Source organism: Dermacentor albipictus, chromosome 7 (genome assembly GCF_038994185.2).
Source record: "Dermacentor albipictus isolate Rhodes 1998 colony chromosome 7, USDA_Dalb.pri_finalv2, whole genome shotgun sequence".
NCBI classification, from domain to species: domain Eukaryota; kingdom Metazoa; phylum Arthropoda; class Arachnida; order Ixodida; family Ixodidae; genus Dermacentor; species Dermacentor albipictus.
This window is the reverse complement of record NC_091827.1, coordinates 15,068,814-15,084,933: the sequence shown is the minus strand read 5'-3', so window position 1 is coordinate 15,084,933 and position 16,120 is coordinate 15,068,814. Positions and strand designations below refer to the sequence as shown.

General features: G+C 43.5%; 2 protein-coding genes across 2 annotated transcripts in view; one reads left to right on the top strand and one right to left on the bottom strand.

Annotated features, from left to right (window-relative positions):
• The first annotated feature begins 36 nt into the window (after window positions 1-36).
• Window positions 37-9,091, top strand: LOC135914376 (UPF0669 protein v1g209471-like). The gene is made up of 3 exons (XM_065447188.2): window positions 37-446; window positions 1,719-1,984; window positions 7,137-9,091. The coding sequence occupies exons 1-3, from the start codon at window positions 422-424 to the stop codon at window positions 7,452-7,454; spliced, it is 609 nt and encodes a 202-aa protein (XP_065303260.1). The 5' UTR covers window positions 37-421; the 3' UTR covers window positions 7,455-9,091.
• An 11-nt stretch (window positions 9,092-9,102) lies between these two features.
• Window positions 9,103-16,120, bottom strand: part of LOC135914373 (protein jagged-1a-like) — a 118,054-nt gene continuing 111,036 nt past the window's right edge. Inside the window, exons 14-16 of the mRNA XM_065447185.2 lie at window positions 15,581-15,694; window positions 13,395-13,560; window positions 9,103-12,143 (exon numbers count right to left, since the gene is read on the bottom strand). Of these exons, the coding sequence (XP_065303257.2) occupies window positions 11,686-12,143; window positions 13,395-13,560; window positions 15,581-15,694 (738 nt within the window). The 3' untranslated portion in view covers window positions 9,103-11,685. The remainder of the gene's footprint in view (window positions 12,144-13,394; window positions 13,561-15,580; window positions 15,695-16,120) is intronic.

Here is a 16,120-nt window from a genome sequence, read left to right as displayed (position 1 = left end):
ACTTTCTTTTGCATTTCTTTCGTCCGCTTTGGTCCATGCATACTGGCTCCGTTTTTATTCGCATTTTAGTTTGTTACTAATTCATAGTCCTACGTTTTAACGTAGATTTAAGGTTACCAAATGTGCCCGGCGAACACGTTTAGTCCCCGCTGAACGCAAACTCCATAAACATGCGTGCGTGTTGTTAACCACGCGTCTTCCGTATAATTGTTGCGTCGTTCTGATGGCGATACTACGCTGCTATTCATATCGTTTTGTTGGTCCTGTGCGCTGCTGTACCTGCCTCATCTGTGCCTGCTAGAGAATCGTACCGATTTCTGCGATCATGAACTTTGTCTGCGCACCGGTTTCTTGAAAGCAAAACCATAGCCCGTGGCTGTGACATGACTTCGGTGTTCCTTTCTTCGGTACCTCCTCGATAATGTGGTTCGGGTGTTTATATTACGGTGAGTGACACAACAGCCGATTCGCCAGTGTGCTCACAATGTTTGTGAGTTACTGCGGCAGGATGGTGCTAACTGTGCGACTCGGCGTTTTGTTTACGGGTGGCGTTGAACGTCGCTGCCCGCCTAGGATTCGGTTGATGCTGCCTGAAACATTGCACATTTCTTATGTATCACGAAATGCAATACTTGCACTAAAGTGTGACGTGAAGAGTTTTTTCAGCTCGCGTCTTCGAGCTGTTCATTTCTGCGACACCTTGAAATGCAGCACAAATCGTTAGCTGCGTGCCTTTGGGTTTCTGAATCATTTGTGCAAAGCTGAGAGGGCTTTGCAGTCATGTTACAACTGTGTGCAGTTTCAAGCTAGAACGTCATTGCAGCATTTCAGCAACGTACATTCGATACATGGCTACGTCTCTGTGATGTCTAAAACTAAGCATTTGCGTGTTTAGGAGCGTGAGCTTCCAACGCGTTTCATCTAGCTTTAGCACATCGATGCCAATGTCTAAAGCCGTGTCGTAGGCTAATTAGGTGCGCCTTGCGACTCCTTTGTACCCCGGCTCTTGCCCACATTTAATGAATACATTGTTGCGCTAACAGGAAAAGAAAAACTTGGGAGGGCATGTAAGAAACGATAGGTCGAGCGCTGATAGTTCGAAGTCTTTATTTTCCTGTTAGCGCAACAATGTATTCATTAGATCTAAACCGACTCGCCCAGCAACAAGTTCTATACTTGCCTGCATTTGTATTACTCATCCTCTCGTTAGTTCTTGTGCATGAAAGAAGCCACCAGTTAGCTTGCTTAAATGAGAGGATAAAGGCCACGCACAAGCACATGAGCGAAAAAGAAAGAAAATATAGCTGTGCCATAATTCCACATGTTTTGTTAAGAATTGAAGGCATTGCATCTGGTGCATCGAGTTTTTTCCTGTGCAATCAGAAGTATAGTGAAGGAGAAAGCTCAGGTATGGCGAAGGAAAGCTGCTTCACTAAAGAATTTTGCAGGGTTCCCTAACTACCAGGCTCTTTATGTCCATAATGCATTCACAGCAACAGTCCTGTATACAAATCATAGCCTGTGTACGTGTATAATTAAATCAGAAAGCTTTCTCATTAATTTTAGCATGCCTTCATGAACCTTCTTGTGAGTTTCTTTAAAGCACTTTGCTGGCGCTAGCTGTATGATGTGCACAGTAAATGCACTTTGCATTTGATTTGCATTGCAATTGCATTTGAGCCTGTGATCCTCGATTGATTACAAGTTTGATATTGCAGGGCACAAACAAGAAAGTGGTGATGCTCTACAGCTTCCAGCTTTGCTCACATTGCTGGTGCTGTGGGCTCATTCGTCATCATGCGAGCCAACTGTCTTTCATGAAAAGGTGACCGGTGTCGTTGGTGCTGGCAATTATAGTTATTACACCCTTTCGAAACCTGGTGCAGTCACCATATTGGTTCATCCATTGGCTGGGGATCCTGACCTGTATGTGGCTGAGCGAAATGCTCAGCCGACCTTTGACCTGGACAGTCACTGTGCTCAGGTAAGTTCACACCAGTTGCAGCGTATTCTTAGAAGGCTCTGTGCTGGCACTTACGCAGAAGTACTTAGTAGACCTTTCTCCATGCATGCGTGTGTGTGTGTGTGTGTGTGTGTGTGTGTGTGTGTGTGTGTGTGTGTGTGTGTGTGTGTGTGTGTGTGTGTGTGTGTGTGTGTGTGTGTGTGTGTTTAAAATTTAAATAGAGGCACATCACACAAGGACAAACCACTAGCACTCCCCAGCCAAGACTAAACGTATAGGATGCACATTATTGCATTGCAGAAACAACATTTTGCGTAAGTTGTGACAAAGGTTTTTCATTGCTAAGGCGTGCAGTCACTTCACATCAAATTATGCCATCATCCTTATGCTATATTTAAAAATTATTACACAAAAAGAAATTTCATTTACAAATTGATGTATTTGTATAATGTATTTCGATGAGCTAGCTGGTGCATGACTTGAAGAAAGAAACAGCCATAAAAAGGGGGCCAAACAAAACCAAGAACGTGCACTATTGTGTGTCTTCTTGTTTGCAGCCCAGACTTGCTGCAGACCGGGTTGCAGTGGGGATAACTGTTGTTTTCCGACCAGGTCTTCTAGTGAGTGGTACAGACACATCTACATGCAGAACCGGCCGTGCGCACTATTTTGCAAGTCGCCTATCACTCAATTGCACTTTCAGTGTTGTGGGCTTGCTATATTATTCTAGATTTATATATACACGAAGAAGGCTTGCACTAGGACTTAGATAGTATCATATGATGCATGCTTCGCTTACTTTCAGAGACTGTCCGCCTTGTTTGAAGAGATGTTTGGAAGTAAGTTGCAATCATAGTATCATCACGTGATGCATATTGTCATTTGATCATACTTGGGAATAGATAAGGTAGACACCACAAAGTAGGACTGCTGCCTGTTTAGAAGCCTTTGTGAAAATTACGGCATCCGTAGTTCGCAGTAAAATAAGGGCCAGTAGCTCCGACAGATTTGAAAGTGTCGTGTCTCCTGACACTCGTCTATTCTCAAAATTGCTGAAACATTTAGTTAGGATGGGCTTTCCACAGCAAGCAGCATGTGTTATGGTGGTGTAGGTGAGCCTCAACTAGGCGACTGGCTACAGCTGTCTGGTGTCCATAATTATATGCCAACTTTGTTCTTGATTCCTTTTATGCACATCCCCCTCCTCCTCATATCCATCACCCCACTCCCCTTCTTAACATTCTTTTCTGTTAGTCTTTGTCGCACTCTTCAGCATTCCTTGGGTTGTTGAGAGGCACAGTGGTCCCTAACATTCCATGTATTTATGTTACTGCATGGACTTCGAGGCCATTCACCTATCTGCCCTACCACTTGTTTGTTTTGGCGGTATCTTAGCCTCCCCCCAGCACCGCCGTCCTTGATATATTTTGCCATGCACAAATCAGCATTCTTTAGGTCTTTCTTTCTTTCTTGGCCCCTTTTTTTGCCCTGTTTTTATTCTTAATGGCATGTACAAACTAGCCCAAAGGCAGGTTCTCAATTTTATTAACATAATGAAAATCAGAGACTAGGGAAATAAAAGGGGAAAAAATGAGGCTTATTATGCGTCCCTAGACAAGCAAGTCGCAATATTTTCGGGATGCTTTTTTTCCATGCAGCGTGGTCAACCACGCTGCGTGGAAAATTTCTGGTACTTGACCTTTTCTGGTCAAGTACCAGAAAAGAAAAGCTGTTCGATGGCTGTTGACCATTCGGTCAAGTACCAGAAATGAAAAGCTCTTTGATGACACGAAGTCCTGGTGGGGAGCAACAGTGCCCCAAATTTTATGCTTGTCCTATCTTTACCCGTATGTGGAAATTTTAGCGCTGATCTCCCTCAGCATTTACAATTTATATTATCCTGAATGGGGTAGAGATACACCACCAGGGGGACTGTGATGTTCTGTGCATGGGAGAGGGGATTGCACCCATGACACTGCCCCCCGCCCCCCTTTCGCATCACCACCAGTCTTTGACTTGCTTTCACATTCAAGCTTGCCCTTTCATCCATGTAGCTCTGTCAGAGCCCACCTCCTGAAACTTCCTACTCTGGGGAAGAAGGGTAGGGTGATCGTGAAACAATTTTGAAGGGGGGAATGTTCCCCCTGGCTACGCCAATATCTCGCATGTGGGTGCCACCAATGGCTGCACAATTGGTTATGGAAAATGTGTGTATGTAGCAGAGAAGGGTGCCACACTTTTGCTTTCCTCTTGCCATGCAAGCATCTGTCGCAGTCAGTAGTGACAAATTTGAAAGGTGGCAAGTAAATTTGGCAAGGTGGCACATGTTGGTGCCTAATACAAACAAGAATTTATTTCGAGCATGTAAACACACTTGACAAGTAGGGACAAGAAGAAACATGAGACACATGTAATGCATTGTGTCTCATAGCTCGTCGTGTCTGTCTGTTATTGCACTACATGTTTCATCCTTTCTTTCGTCCATGTCTATTAAGCACATTTACACACTCACAGTGGTCAGTCAACTCGCCCTACTGGGTGTGTTGACCAAGAATTTCTTCTTTGTCCAGCTGCATTGGCTAACCTCTCCGCGATTCACATCTGCCTAGTGTATCCACATGTGCGCCACTGCTGTCAGCCTAGCTAAGCTTGAAGACCCCTTCATCTATTTAGTCCACACACCCTTCATCAATGAAGAACCCTGGATGACGGCCAAAATTTACCTGCATGGAAAATAAAATTAGGCATATTAAATATGATTGGGCAATATTTAGAGAGAGAGAAAACAGGGATAAGAAAGGCAGGGAGGTCAACCAGAACAGCATCCGGTTTGCTACCCTATACTGGGTGTGGTGTTTAGGCTGAATACTAAACCCAATGCATGCTCCACAGCTGCAAAGGCAACTGTCAGGTAGATTTGATTTATGATCCACCTTTTTTATTACTGTTCTTTTTTTTTTTCAAGGGAACATAATTTCACTTTCCAACCTAAGGTTTCACATTTTCTCGCACAATTTTTCGAAAGCTGAATAGTATCAATTCATTTCACGGTGTTGTCAATGTGCGACAGTGTAATGCGTTGCATTTCATAATTATGTCTAACGCTGCATCCGAGGGTGAAGATGTAAAATTTTTGAATGTGCTCCACTAGATTGTGCAAGTGCTCTGACAAAGCATATTGCTTAGCTGCAATTGGTGGTTTAAAGTCTGAACCATGCTGAGTATTGCACATGCCAAAAAACTTTAGGAAAAGGCCTTAGTAACTTTAGGTGTGCCACAGATGATAAGAATTACTTTCAAAAAGATATCCACCACAAAGCAGCAACCTACTTCGCTTGTGACCTATGTGGTCCAATGACAACTCTATTGCAAGCTATGTCCTAGTTTCAGTGTATCACAGCACACTGACACAGTGTTGGAGTACCTGTGCCAAAAATCAATTCGGTATATTTTCTCATGTAAAAAACAAGAGTATAGGCCAAAAAGTTTTTTCCTTATTTTTATTTAAAAGTAATACATGTAGCAACCAACTGGTGAGCACTGTGGCCATTCCTAATAACCCACACCATATATGCACTTCTTTTAGCAGACCACTGTGACAGCAGAAGTGCAATAAACATTTTTTGCTTGAGCAAGTCGCAGTGTTTTTCCGCTGTTCATGTTCGGTCTGACAATGCAGCATTCTGTAGATGAAATTCAATTGATAGAGGTGAAATATATACAGTGAGGGGGTTTACCTCTCTGTGAAAGAGCAGCTGCTTGGTGATACCTGCACTGACTGTGTTATTTCTTTCATATTTCTTGCATAGAGATAAAAATGCAGGTACTTGTAGGCATGGGTACTCGCGTCATGAGGAGCATGAAGAAAGAAGTGATGCCTTGTTCTCTTCGTTTTGTGCTGCCGCAGTGCCAACGCTGCAAAGGGGCGGCAGGCCTGCTTGCTCGATGCATGCCCTTTCCCCATATTGCACTGAACACCTGCGGGCCACTGGGATTGCCTGAGAAAGGTCTATTAAGCGAGCTGTCTTTTATGCGAAGCATATTACGAGGGCTCAACCCAGCTCCTCAGGCGCGGCGGTGACCATGAAATCACGTGACACCGTGACGTCACGACAGAGGAGAAGTGGCTTTGGCTCAACTCTTGCAAGACGGGCTGGGTGGGAATCGAACCAGGGTCTCCGGAGTGTGGGACGGAGACGCTACCACTGAGCCACGAGTACAACGCTTCAAAGCGGTACAAAAGCGCCTCTAGTGAATGCGGTGTTGCCTTAGAAACGCGCTGTTTCTAAGGCGTGCGTCTCTTGCTCAGGCGCACATTTCGTTGCCGCGCCGAACGCTGCTTTGCTCGACGCTCACCGCGTCCAATGCGGGGCGCGTAGTCGCTGCCCTGTAGCCCATTGTCTTACACCCCTTGGCGGGTCGACGGGAACGCTGTCGCGTTCCACTCTTGAAGGCGAAGAAGTAATGCATGAGTTGTTTCTTCGTCTAGCCGAACCAAATATAGCCAAGCAACAGCAGTTCACCAGGCTAAACAGTGGTTCAACAACTAAAATAAAGGCTAGTATGCTTCGCATCCTGGGCTTAACTTTACCTAAGCCACAGCCATTTTTTAAATAAGTAGCTGCATCAGAATGAGCCAATTACTTCTTATTCTGGGCTAATGTTTTGCACAAAAGCTGCAGCAAAGTACCAAGGAGAAGTCAAGGCATTGACACCATAAACATTTGTATAAGGAGTAACACTGTGAAATGAGAGTTCAGCAATCTTCATAGAAGCGTGCATGTGAACTGCTCTACTTTGCTTTGTGTATTTGTTGTGTCAGATTTCACAAGTAGGCTCTGGCATCAGAGGTAACTCACGGATAATAATTAGCAGTACTTCAGGAATTGCACATATATGCACACAAATATGGCATATAAGTTACAGACAATGTTGGCGCTATAGCTTTAAGCTTACATGCCAGTGGATCATAAACTGTTATCACATGAAGTGGACTGGCAAGTGTCACTGACCTGACAGCTATAGATTGCTTCTTTTAGCTGCTGGAACAGTGTGCCTGTGAAATTAAAATTGTGTCTCTCGAAATAAAATTGTTGCGGTCAGTATGTTAACTCATTAGATTTGATTTCCACCTGAAGTAAATCTACTTTAACCATGATCAATGTCTCTGCAGTCCACAACATGTGGCCATGAGCGCATAGACCTGCCACGTAGCTTCGGACGACCTGTGGGCATTGGCATCTATGGTCATCCATCACATGACCTGAGCCTGTATGAGCTTGAAGTTCGAGTGGACGACTCAACAGAGAACCTGCTCTTCCACGACTACGGTTATGCTGCATCGCAGCAGCGAGGCAGCCATCACCAGGACAGCCCCGCTGTACCAGGCGAAGAGGTCACTGATGACATGGGCCCATCAGAAGAGATATCCCTTTTGTGGACTTTCCTGCTTGGTGTGCTGAAGTTGCTTCTAGAGATTCTGCAAGGCTGAAGGTTTCATTGGCTGCTGCTGCTGCTGCACCATATCACTTTACTGTCTATAGAAAGGGAAGTGCAACTTTGTGCTTAAATTATCACACCTGATTCTTTCTGCTACATAACTCTCCAATGCCACTTTGGCCAGCTGTTCTGAAGAAGCAAGTTCATTAGCATCAGTGTGCAAACAGCTGTGTAGTGTTAAGCAGTTTTGAAAAGTTGAAGCGCAGATTTGGCAAGTAAGAGCTTTACAATATTGTCAAATTTTGAGATGATGGGGCTCGCATTCCAATTAAAGGACAGCTGGTTTGAGAATTTCAAGAAGTGCCATTTTTGTCCAGCATGTAATCAAAAACTGGTCAAAGTTGCCAGAAATATTGCCTGTATCACTCACAGGCTTCGTAGCTTCAGCCATGGCTGTGCCATTTGCCTAACTCTACACTAGTAATTTTAGTGTTGCTTGCTTTGCCCTTTGAAACTCTCTCACATAATTCATGTAGTGCCTGTTTGTGGTGACTAAACTACTGCTACTGTTACTTGGTTTATCTCATGTTCATACAATGTGTTAAAGAAGAAGGAAAAATGGTTTATGTGCTTTCTTGAAGCATACGAATTTGACAGAATCGTAATCATGGTGTGCCTCGCCTAAGCATTAAAGTGAAGCCACAAATGCCTGGCACATACTTCCTTGTGCAAAGGCACCGCTTGTGGATGAGATGCTTCCTTAGCATGCATTGTGCCAAGCAATTAGATATGACATCATAGATGCATCTTTAGTCTGTCTGCTTTTCTTTTAAGACAATGGCCAGCCATAGTGTTCTTATTGGAGTTCACATGTAAAATATCACATGTGTAGACAAACATTTGGTGCAGGGTGTGGCAATGGTCCTTGATACTCCATTTAATGATGTTTGACTAGTTTTACATTGTGATAAGCTCCGCAACTGTGACACTGCTCAATTAGCGTATTGCAGGACAGTTTAATGAACACAGTCTTTCAGTATAGAAACAAGTCCAGCCCTGGTTTGCAGTGACTGTAGACCTCCAACCTAGAAGCTTAATTTGATCACATGCCAAGCAGTTTGCCATCAGCAGGCCAAATACGCCAAACTGTTGTCGGGCCAAGCTGAACCCTGGCACCTAATTATCTGCTGAAGATTGGGTAAGAGGTCATTTGGGCAGTGTTTCTAGTGGCTCAAATAAATACTGTACTATGGTTGTCAGGAACGAAAGAATTGGTTGTGATTGGCCAGAAAGGGCCACCTCTGAGATTTCTTAAATGTTTTACAACGTGGTGCATCATGGGGACCATGGTGTAGCTGGTCGGCGTCATTGAACTTTGTATGGTGACATGCCATGGTATGTTTGTACGCAATATACCTCGCAGAAGACTGTTGCCTGTAGTAGCTCTGCAGTACTGGTGTTTACGTCATGATTTATAACACACACTTTACCAGCAGTGAGTGCAAGTTTGCTGTGCATTGCAATATGCTCGAGTCAGAGTTGATCTTCGTGCTTTTGTGTGAAAGTTCTATGGGTAGTTCCTTTCTCCCTGCTTCTGTTATTCATTGTTCTGCACTTTCCTTGCCCTGTCATGCAGCTTTATATTTTTTTATACAGTTGTCGCAAAATAAAATGAAGAAGAAAAACACACACAGAGTCGCTTTGCTTGCAACATATTTAATGCTTGGCATCAGTGGACAGAGTCACATTGACAGGCTGTTTGCAATCAAGCTGTTCAAAGCTGGCATAGACTACACACTTTTTTTTAATCCACACTTCTGAGCATAGGCCATTAAACATAGTGCCACTCATATCCACACAAACCATTCGCAGGAAGCTCGAAGTGTACATTTTTCAACACACTGCTGGAGCTATCTGAAAATGGGTTGCAGATTTGGCATCCGTAACATTTGATGGAAACTCTTGACTAGACTAGAGTTTTCTTCAGTGGCATCCCTCTCCACAGCCAAGGTCCTTACGAGGACGCACTTTCACTGGAGATCCGTGGGCTTTCGGTGACACCACATCAGGCTTTTACATTCTCGCACATGCTCAGACTGCCATTTCAAGCACATCCCAGGGAAAAAGTAGGAAAAAAAAAAGCACAGGTCCTGTATAAACTTGCTAGAGGGAAGTCTGGTGCTGCAACCGTCCAACCATAATGGGAATGAAAGGAAGTACAGTCTTCGGATTGGCACCCTCAAGACATATGCATTGTAACGGAAATTCAATTCCTCAGCTTGACCAGTTTTAGTTATTCCTGCTTCGCGTGTTCCCAATCTTTTGATGGCTTGATAGTCGTGCACCATTGCCACAATGCTACTTGGAAACAGTACAAGGTGCACCAGTATGAAAAGGAATGCATCATTGAAATTCAAACGACTGCACAAGTACTCATTGGAAATGCGACCAGCTGATGCATGCTGAGTAGTGCATGTTCAAGAAAGTGCGACATGGTACCCTTTCATTCTACCGCTAAAAGCAAGGACCTAACCTAACCACCTGAAACACAAGTTTTATATTTTCTTTCACATTATCTCACAATCTACAAATATTCTGATCATGTGACACTTGTGTTGGTGTAGAGATGCTGTGATCTGCTGTAGCAAATGTATAAGCAATGAGCATTTATAAACCGAAGCCTTGCAACCTTGTAGCTTTGCCATGCTTTACATTGTAAACAGCATTTCTAATGTTTAAGGGGAACGGGGGGAGGGGCTGTCTTGTTTTCTACCCTACATATGAAAAGAGGCATAAGCGAGTGAGAGCAAGAAGACAGGCGTTCAGGATTTTAGTCTTAACTTTTGCACCGAGAACAACAGACGAAAGAATTTGGCAACATGTTGCCTCGGCACCATCTCCGAAGCAAGTAAGCTGCATGGCTGTGTACTACGGCTAAAGCTGAGCCTAACGCAATGAGTGTTCTTCTTATCATTCCCGTCTCAGGTGAACTGCTATGCAAGAAACCCATGGACAGTACAGTGACATTTCCCTCTAGTTAATGTTTCAGAAACTTTGCGAAAAAATGCATTGCGCTGAATACTATTTTCATTTCTATTGTTTTTGTGCAGTGCGACTTATTGCTGTCGCGAGCCAACACATTGAACCTTGCACTGGACATGATGTAAGTTCATAGTTCATTTGCTGGAATGTGATCCAGTTGTACGTAATTTGTACTGGACATAAATGGGGGGGAAATGTGAGCTTCTCTGCTGTACACTTTGCAAGGTTCGGAAAAATTGGGGGCGTGGGGTGGCAAATTGCATGCTTCCCTTATAAATTAGGCACTCCCGATGTGCAGAACACTGCAGTGCTTGCAGTGCATGCGTCGCATATGGAGCTACTATATACATATGTACATGTGAAACATTCACTACACTACAGACATGCAGAAAAATGTCCTAGACAGAAAGTTCCTACAATTCATCTGTGAGCGCCAACCTCAAATGTACTAGTAATCTGAGCAGTTATTTTAGCCATTTGTAAAACTTGGACCGAGACGTGTTGTAAGCTGTGATGTAATGGCGACACTGCATTACCGGGGTGACAGCTAGCTACATTGTATTTTTTGTGCCCTTACATAAACACTATTTTGAAAATGAACACATTTCGTTGTATCACCGCAGTCTCTGCACAGATTTCTACTCTTACAGACACGTGCTTATTTTCACACTGAAGCCATCGCTTTGATCTAATTACCTGTCCTGTTGTAGCACTCTTGCACTGTCATTTCTATCAAGTTTCAATACACTGTACATCCGGGAGTTCATGGCGTCCATGCATGCAGCAGCAGGCGGGGCCTGCACCGCTCATTTGCATTATCAGTGCAGCCTTTTTCAATGTGCTAGCACAGTGGCCACATATTTCTAAAGTCCCGTTTGTTCACTGCCAAGCTTAATGCTGCAGCACGCTTTTGCCAGAGCAACCTGTAGAAATTGTTTTTATGAGAAGTCTGTAAAGACTTTTGAGTCATTGACCGTCAGATGTTGGGATCGGGTGCTCTTGTCACTGGGAATGTTTGGAACTGCCACACTGGCAGTTGATGACATATGGCAGCAATGCTGTAACCCGTTTTGCAAACGGGGAGGCTGCTGACCAAACGGCGCAGTGTGGCTCTGTTGAAAACAGGTTTCCTTCGATGTAGGAATGATGACTGGCCATGTGCAGAACAGCGCACCATCACTGAACGTCACTGGTAACTGTCATTGAGCATATCAGTTCACACACAGAGCATCCTAGCATTGTCAGACAAGCACCACAACAGTGTCCACATCTGCATCTGACACCGGAAAGACTTTGGCGGGACAGGGTGCACTCAGCGGGTTGTCCTTCTGGCACTGCTTGACGCTGGCATCACATAGCCTATTTGTGTTTTTGGAGGCAGCCAGTGAGGGTGGCTTGAAGAGCTCCGCACTGCGTGTGTCTCTCGTTGCCTCCGCAGCATCCACATTTGTCGCGGCGCGGAGAGGATTCTGATACCTCCGCATGTTCTCCTCGTTCTGGTTGTTAGACTTGTCGGGCTCGGGCGTGTCAGCGTCAAGCTTGGCACTGATGGTGGGTATAACACCTGTTACCGGTGCGCGCAGTGGACAGCGGCACAGTGTTGGGTGAGAGCGCAGGAACCAGACGGTCAGTGCTGCCAGCAGTCCCAACAGGGCCACTCCGACCAGTGTGACTGTTGCTGCAAGCAGGTAGCTCCGGCCTGTGAGCACATCAAGAATCTGTTAGTTTCAACAAGTGCTTGCAGAATGATGACTATGGTAATGTCAGATACTTTAGCTTCACTTTGCCGTATTAGTAACTGAGTAGCAGCAGTTTTGATAGTATTAACCCAAAAGTCAAGACACACCCACTGGATCTCGACATCCACAGTCAAGATCCAGTGGGCGTGCCATTCTCCTGAGCACAGTGCTTTGGGTTTGATTTCTGGCCACAATACACTTGGTGCATATAAAAAATATAGGCATTGAAAATTAATTCAGATCCCTCTACAGCAACACCCTTCAAAACCCACGTGTGCCTTAAAGATCTTAAAACCAAATAATCAAGGCAGTCATTGTTTGTTCCAATAAATGTTGAACTTCTGCACAAGTTACTTCAGCAAGCATCCTCAGAAGAACTTGCATTTTGGCCTCCTTTGGAAATGTAAGTGCATAACATCTATGAAATTTATTCTATACGATGTTCATTTGAATCCATGCTGCAAATATGTACTGAAATGGCATTGCATAATTAGCAGCTGGCATGCATGAAGCAATTCAGGCAGCTTGAGATACTGTGACATATGCTTCAAGGCATCGACGTTGCATCATAATTACTATCATATACATGCATCCTCTAGCCAGCAATCAATCATGTATGTTGGGCTGTACTTAGATTTAGGTGCTCGTTAAAGAAACCCAGGTGGTCAAAATTCATTTGGAGTTCCCCACTATAGCCTGCCTCATAATCAGATTGTGGTTTAATCTAGTTTATAGATGTAATTAGTGTCTGTTACATTAGTGGAATCTATCAACCATATACAAGTGTTATTCTTGTGAAATCAGCTCGAAAAACATTCAGGGACTGATACGTACTAGCATGTTACATGAGAACAAAGACAAAGTTTATAAAATCTTAAAATATATTTGCAGAGCGCCATCTGGATTTGAGTTTTCAACTTACGTTTACGATCAACATTTTCTCTCTAAGTTGTCGCCAGCTACTATGCAATTGGAGTACAATATAACCTCAATATAATGCACATGGATATAATGAATTATTGGGTACAATAAAATTAATCTAGAAACTTTCTCACCAGAATATGATGAAAGTACTTTCATGTCAGATGCGACTTTATTTAACAAGGTTCGACTGTATCAGCTGCCAGTTGGTTTCAATGGCAAGCTTGTGGCCTTTGCCCGTCATTTTGCTACAGGCATTCACACGAGTGAGCTTTGTGTAGCGCACTGACCTGTGTTCTTCTGGTCAAGGCCCACAAAGGATGTTTCCACCTTCACTTCAATGACTGAAGACAGTGCTGTGTGGTTGGTGAGTTTGCGGCTGATCACATCAGCCAGGGACCTTGCTGTCTCACTCACTGCTGCGTAAGTCGATGCTGATGGACGACCTGGTGTGAACTGCAGGAATGAACATACAGTGTCACAGCACGCAGACAACAAAGACTTACAGGACATTCCTTCTCAAGCAAAAAGTTTTTCACACAGTACATATTTCCCACACATGCCATGTTATTTCCTGTTGCCCTGCTTTAGTGGAAAAAATTTAAGCTCTGACTACTCAATGCCTCTATGCCTGCTGGTATCTCTATTTAATCAAGTGCCTTTTTGTAATCTATGAAAGCCATATAGAGAGGCTGATTGTACTCTGCGGATTTCTCGATTACCTGATTAATGACATGGATGTGATCCATGGTAGAGTATCCCTTCCTGAAATTAGCCTGCTCTGTTGGTTGACTGAAGTCCGGTGTTGCCCTAGCTCTATTGGAGATTATCTTGGTGAATATTTTATATAATACTGGAAGTAAGCTAAAGGGCCTATAATCTTTCATTTCTTTAACGTCTCCCTTTTTGTGGATTAGTATAATGTTTGCATTCTTCCAGTTTTCCGGGACCCTTGAAGTTGATACACTTCGTATAGAGAGCCGCCAGTTTTCCAAGCATTATGTCTCCTCCATCTTCAATTAAATCAACTGTTATTCTATCTTCTCCTGCCGCTTTTCCCCATTTCATGTCTTGCAAGGCCCTTCTGACCTCATCGCTAGTTATAGGAGGAGTTTCTGTATCGTGTTCATTACTGCTTTGAATGGAGGTATCCTGACTTCTCTGGGTACTGTACAGGTCAGTATAGAATTCTTCCACTGATTTTACCATACCTTTGAGATTGCTGATGATATTACCCTGCTTATCTTTCAATGCATACATGTTGGTTTGTCCTATGCCAAGTTTCCTTCTCACTGATTTCAGGCTGCGTCCATTCTTTACGTCTTCAGTTTTTCTCATGTTATACTTTCGTATATCACATTTTCGCCTTGTTGATCAGTTTTGACAGTTCCATGAATTCTATCTTATTTCTTAAGTTGGACACTGATTCTTTATCATTTCTTTATTAGGTCCTTTGTTACTGGGAGAGTTTGCCTACTGGTTGCCTTGGTGCCTTGCCTCCCACGTCACTTGCTGCCTTTGAAGCCAGCCGAGTTACAGTTTCATTTGTTACCTCTATGTCACCTTCATCTCTCTGTTCTATGGCTGCATATTTGTTTGCAAATACCCGCCTGAATTTGTCTGCTTTTACCCTTACTGCCTCCAGGTTGGCCTGTTCCTTCTTGACCAATTTTACTCTTCCTCTCTTCAAATTGAGGTGAATCCTAGCCCTCACTAACCTATGATCACTGCTCTTTACCCTACCTAACACTTCTACATCCTGCACTATGCTGGGATGGGCAGAAAGTATGAAATCAATTTCATTTCTTGTTTCACCATTAGGGCTTTTTCAGATCCATTTTGGGTTGCTACGCTTTCTGGAAAAGGTGTTTGTTATTCACAGCTTATTCTTTTCTGCAAATTCTACCAGCATCTCTCCTCTAGCGTTCCTACAATCGACGCCATAGTTGCCAATTGCTTGTTTACCAGCCTGCTTTCTCCCCACTTTTGCATTGAAGTCGCCCATTACTACAGTATACTGAGTTTGCACTTTTCCCATCGCTAATTCAACATCTTCATAAAACTGATCTACTTCATCATCGGAACTGGATGTTGGAGCACAGGGTTGTACTACCATTAATCTATACCTCTTATTAAGTTTGATTACGACTACTGCTACCGTCTCATTAGGGCTGTAGAATTCGTCAATGTTGCCCGCAACGTCTTTATGGATTAAGAATCCTACCCCCTATTGATTCTTATTTGGGAGACCTCTATAGCAGAGGACATGGCCATTAGTCAGCACTGTATAAGCCTCACCATTTCTAATCTCACTTAGGCCAATGATATCCCAAACAATATCTGATAGTTCCTCAATGAGTCCTGCTAAGCTAGCTAACAGGCCGTACAAACATTAATCTACAATAGACCATGCAACACATACCAGTGGTAGTAGTTGTATTAACGATAATAAAAATGATGTAATTATAATACTTGCCACTGTCACTTCAATACTGTCAGCGTCTGTCAGCTTTTGTGCACACAGAATGATGATTGAGCGCCGGATGGACAGTCTTCGTATGTTGCTGCAAACCGATTCCACCGTGATTCCCTGAAAAGTAGTTTTAGGCTTCATTAAGTTGTTGAAAGGCATGGAAACGGCATTGTAGCAGTTAGCATCTAAGCATTTCAGAATAAGAATGGCAAACTGAGAACTTGATGTCTTTCAAGATTTAGTGATACGAATAGCTTCTGGTTATGAATAGAAGAAAGCAGAAGACATCAGTTTAAAACTAGTGCTTAGTTTGAGCTAACATATGCCACAGCTAGCAATTCAATTCATTTTGTTTCACCATACACATGGTCGGAGCCCTTGGGCAAAAAGCTGTGCGAAACAGCTTGACTGGGCTCAAGATTGTATCTTTATTCCTTAGTTACATGTAGGCTGCTAATCGCAGCCAGATACTTAATGAAAATGAATGTCAGGGTACATAATAGCGACTAATAGCTGGTTAACCTTCTCTGTACCTGCAGCTTT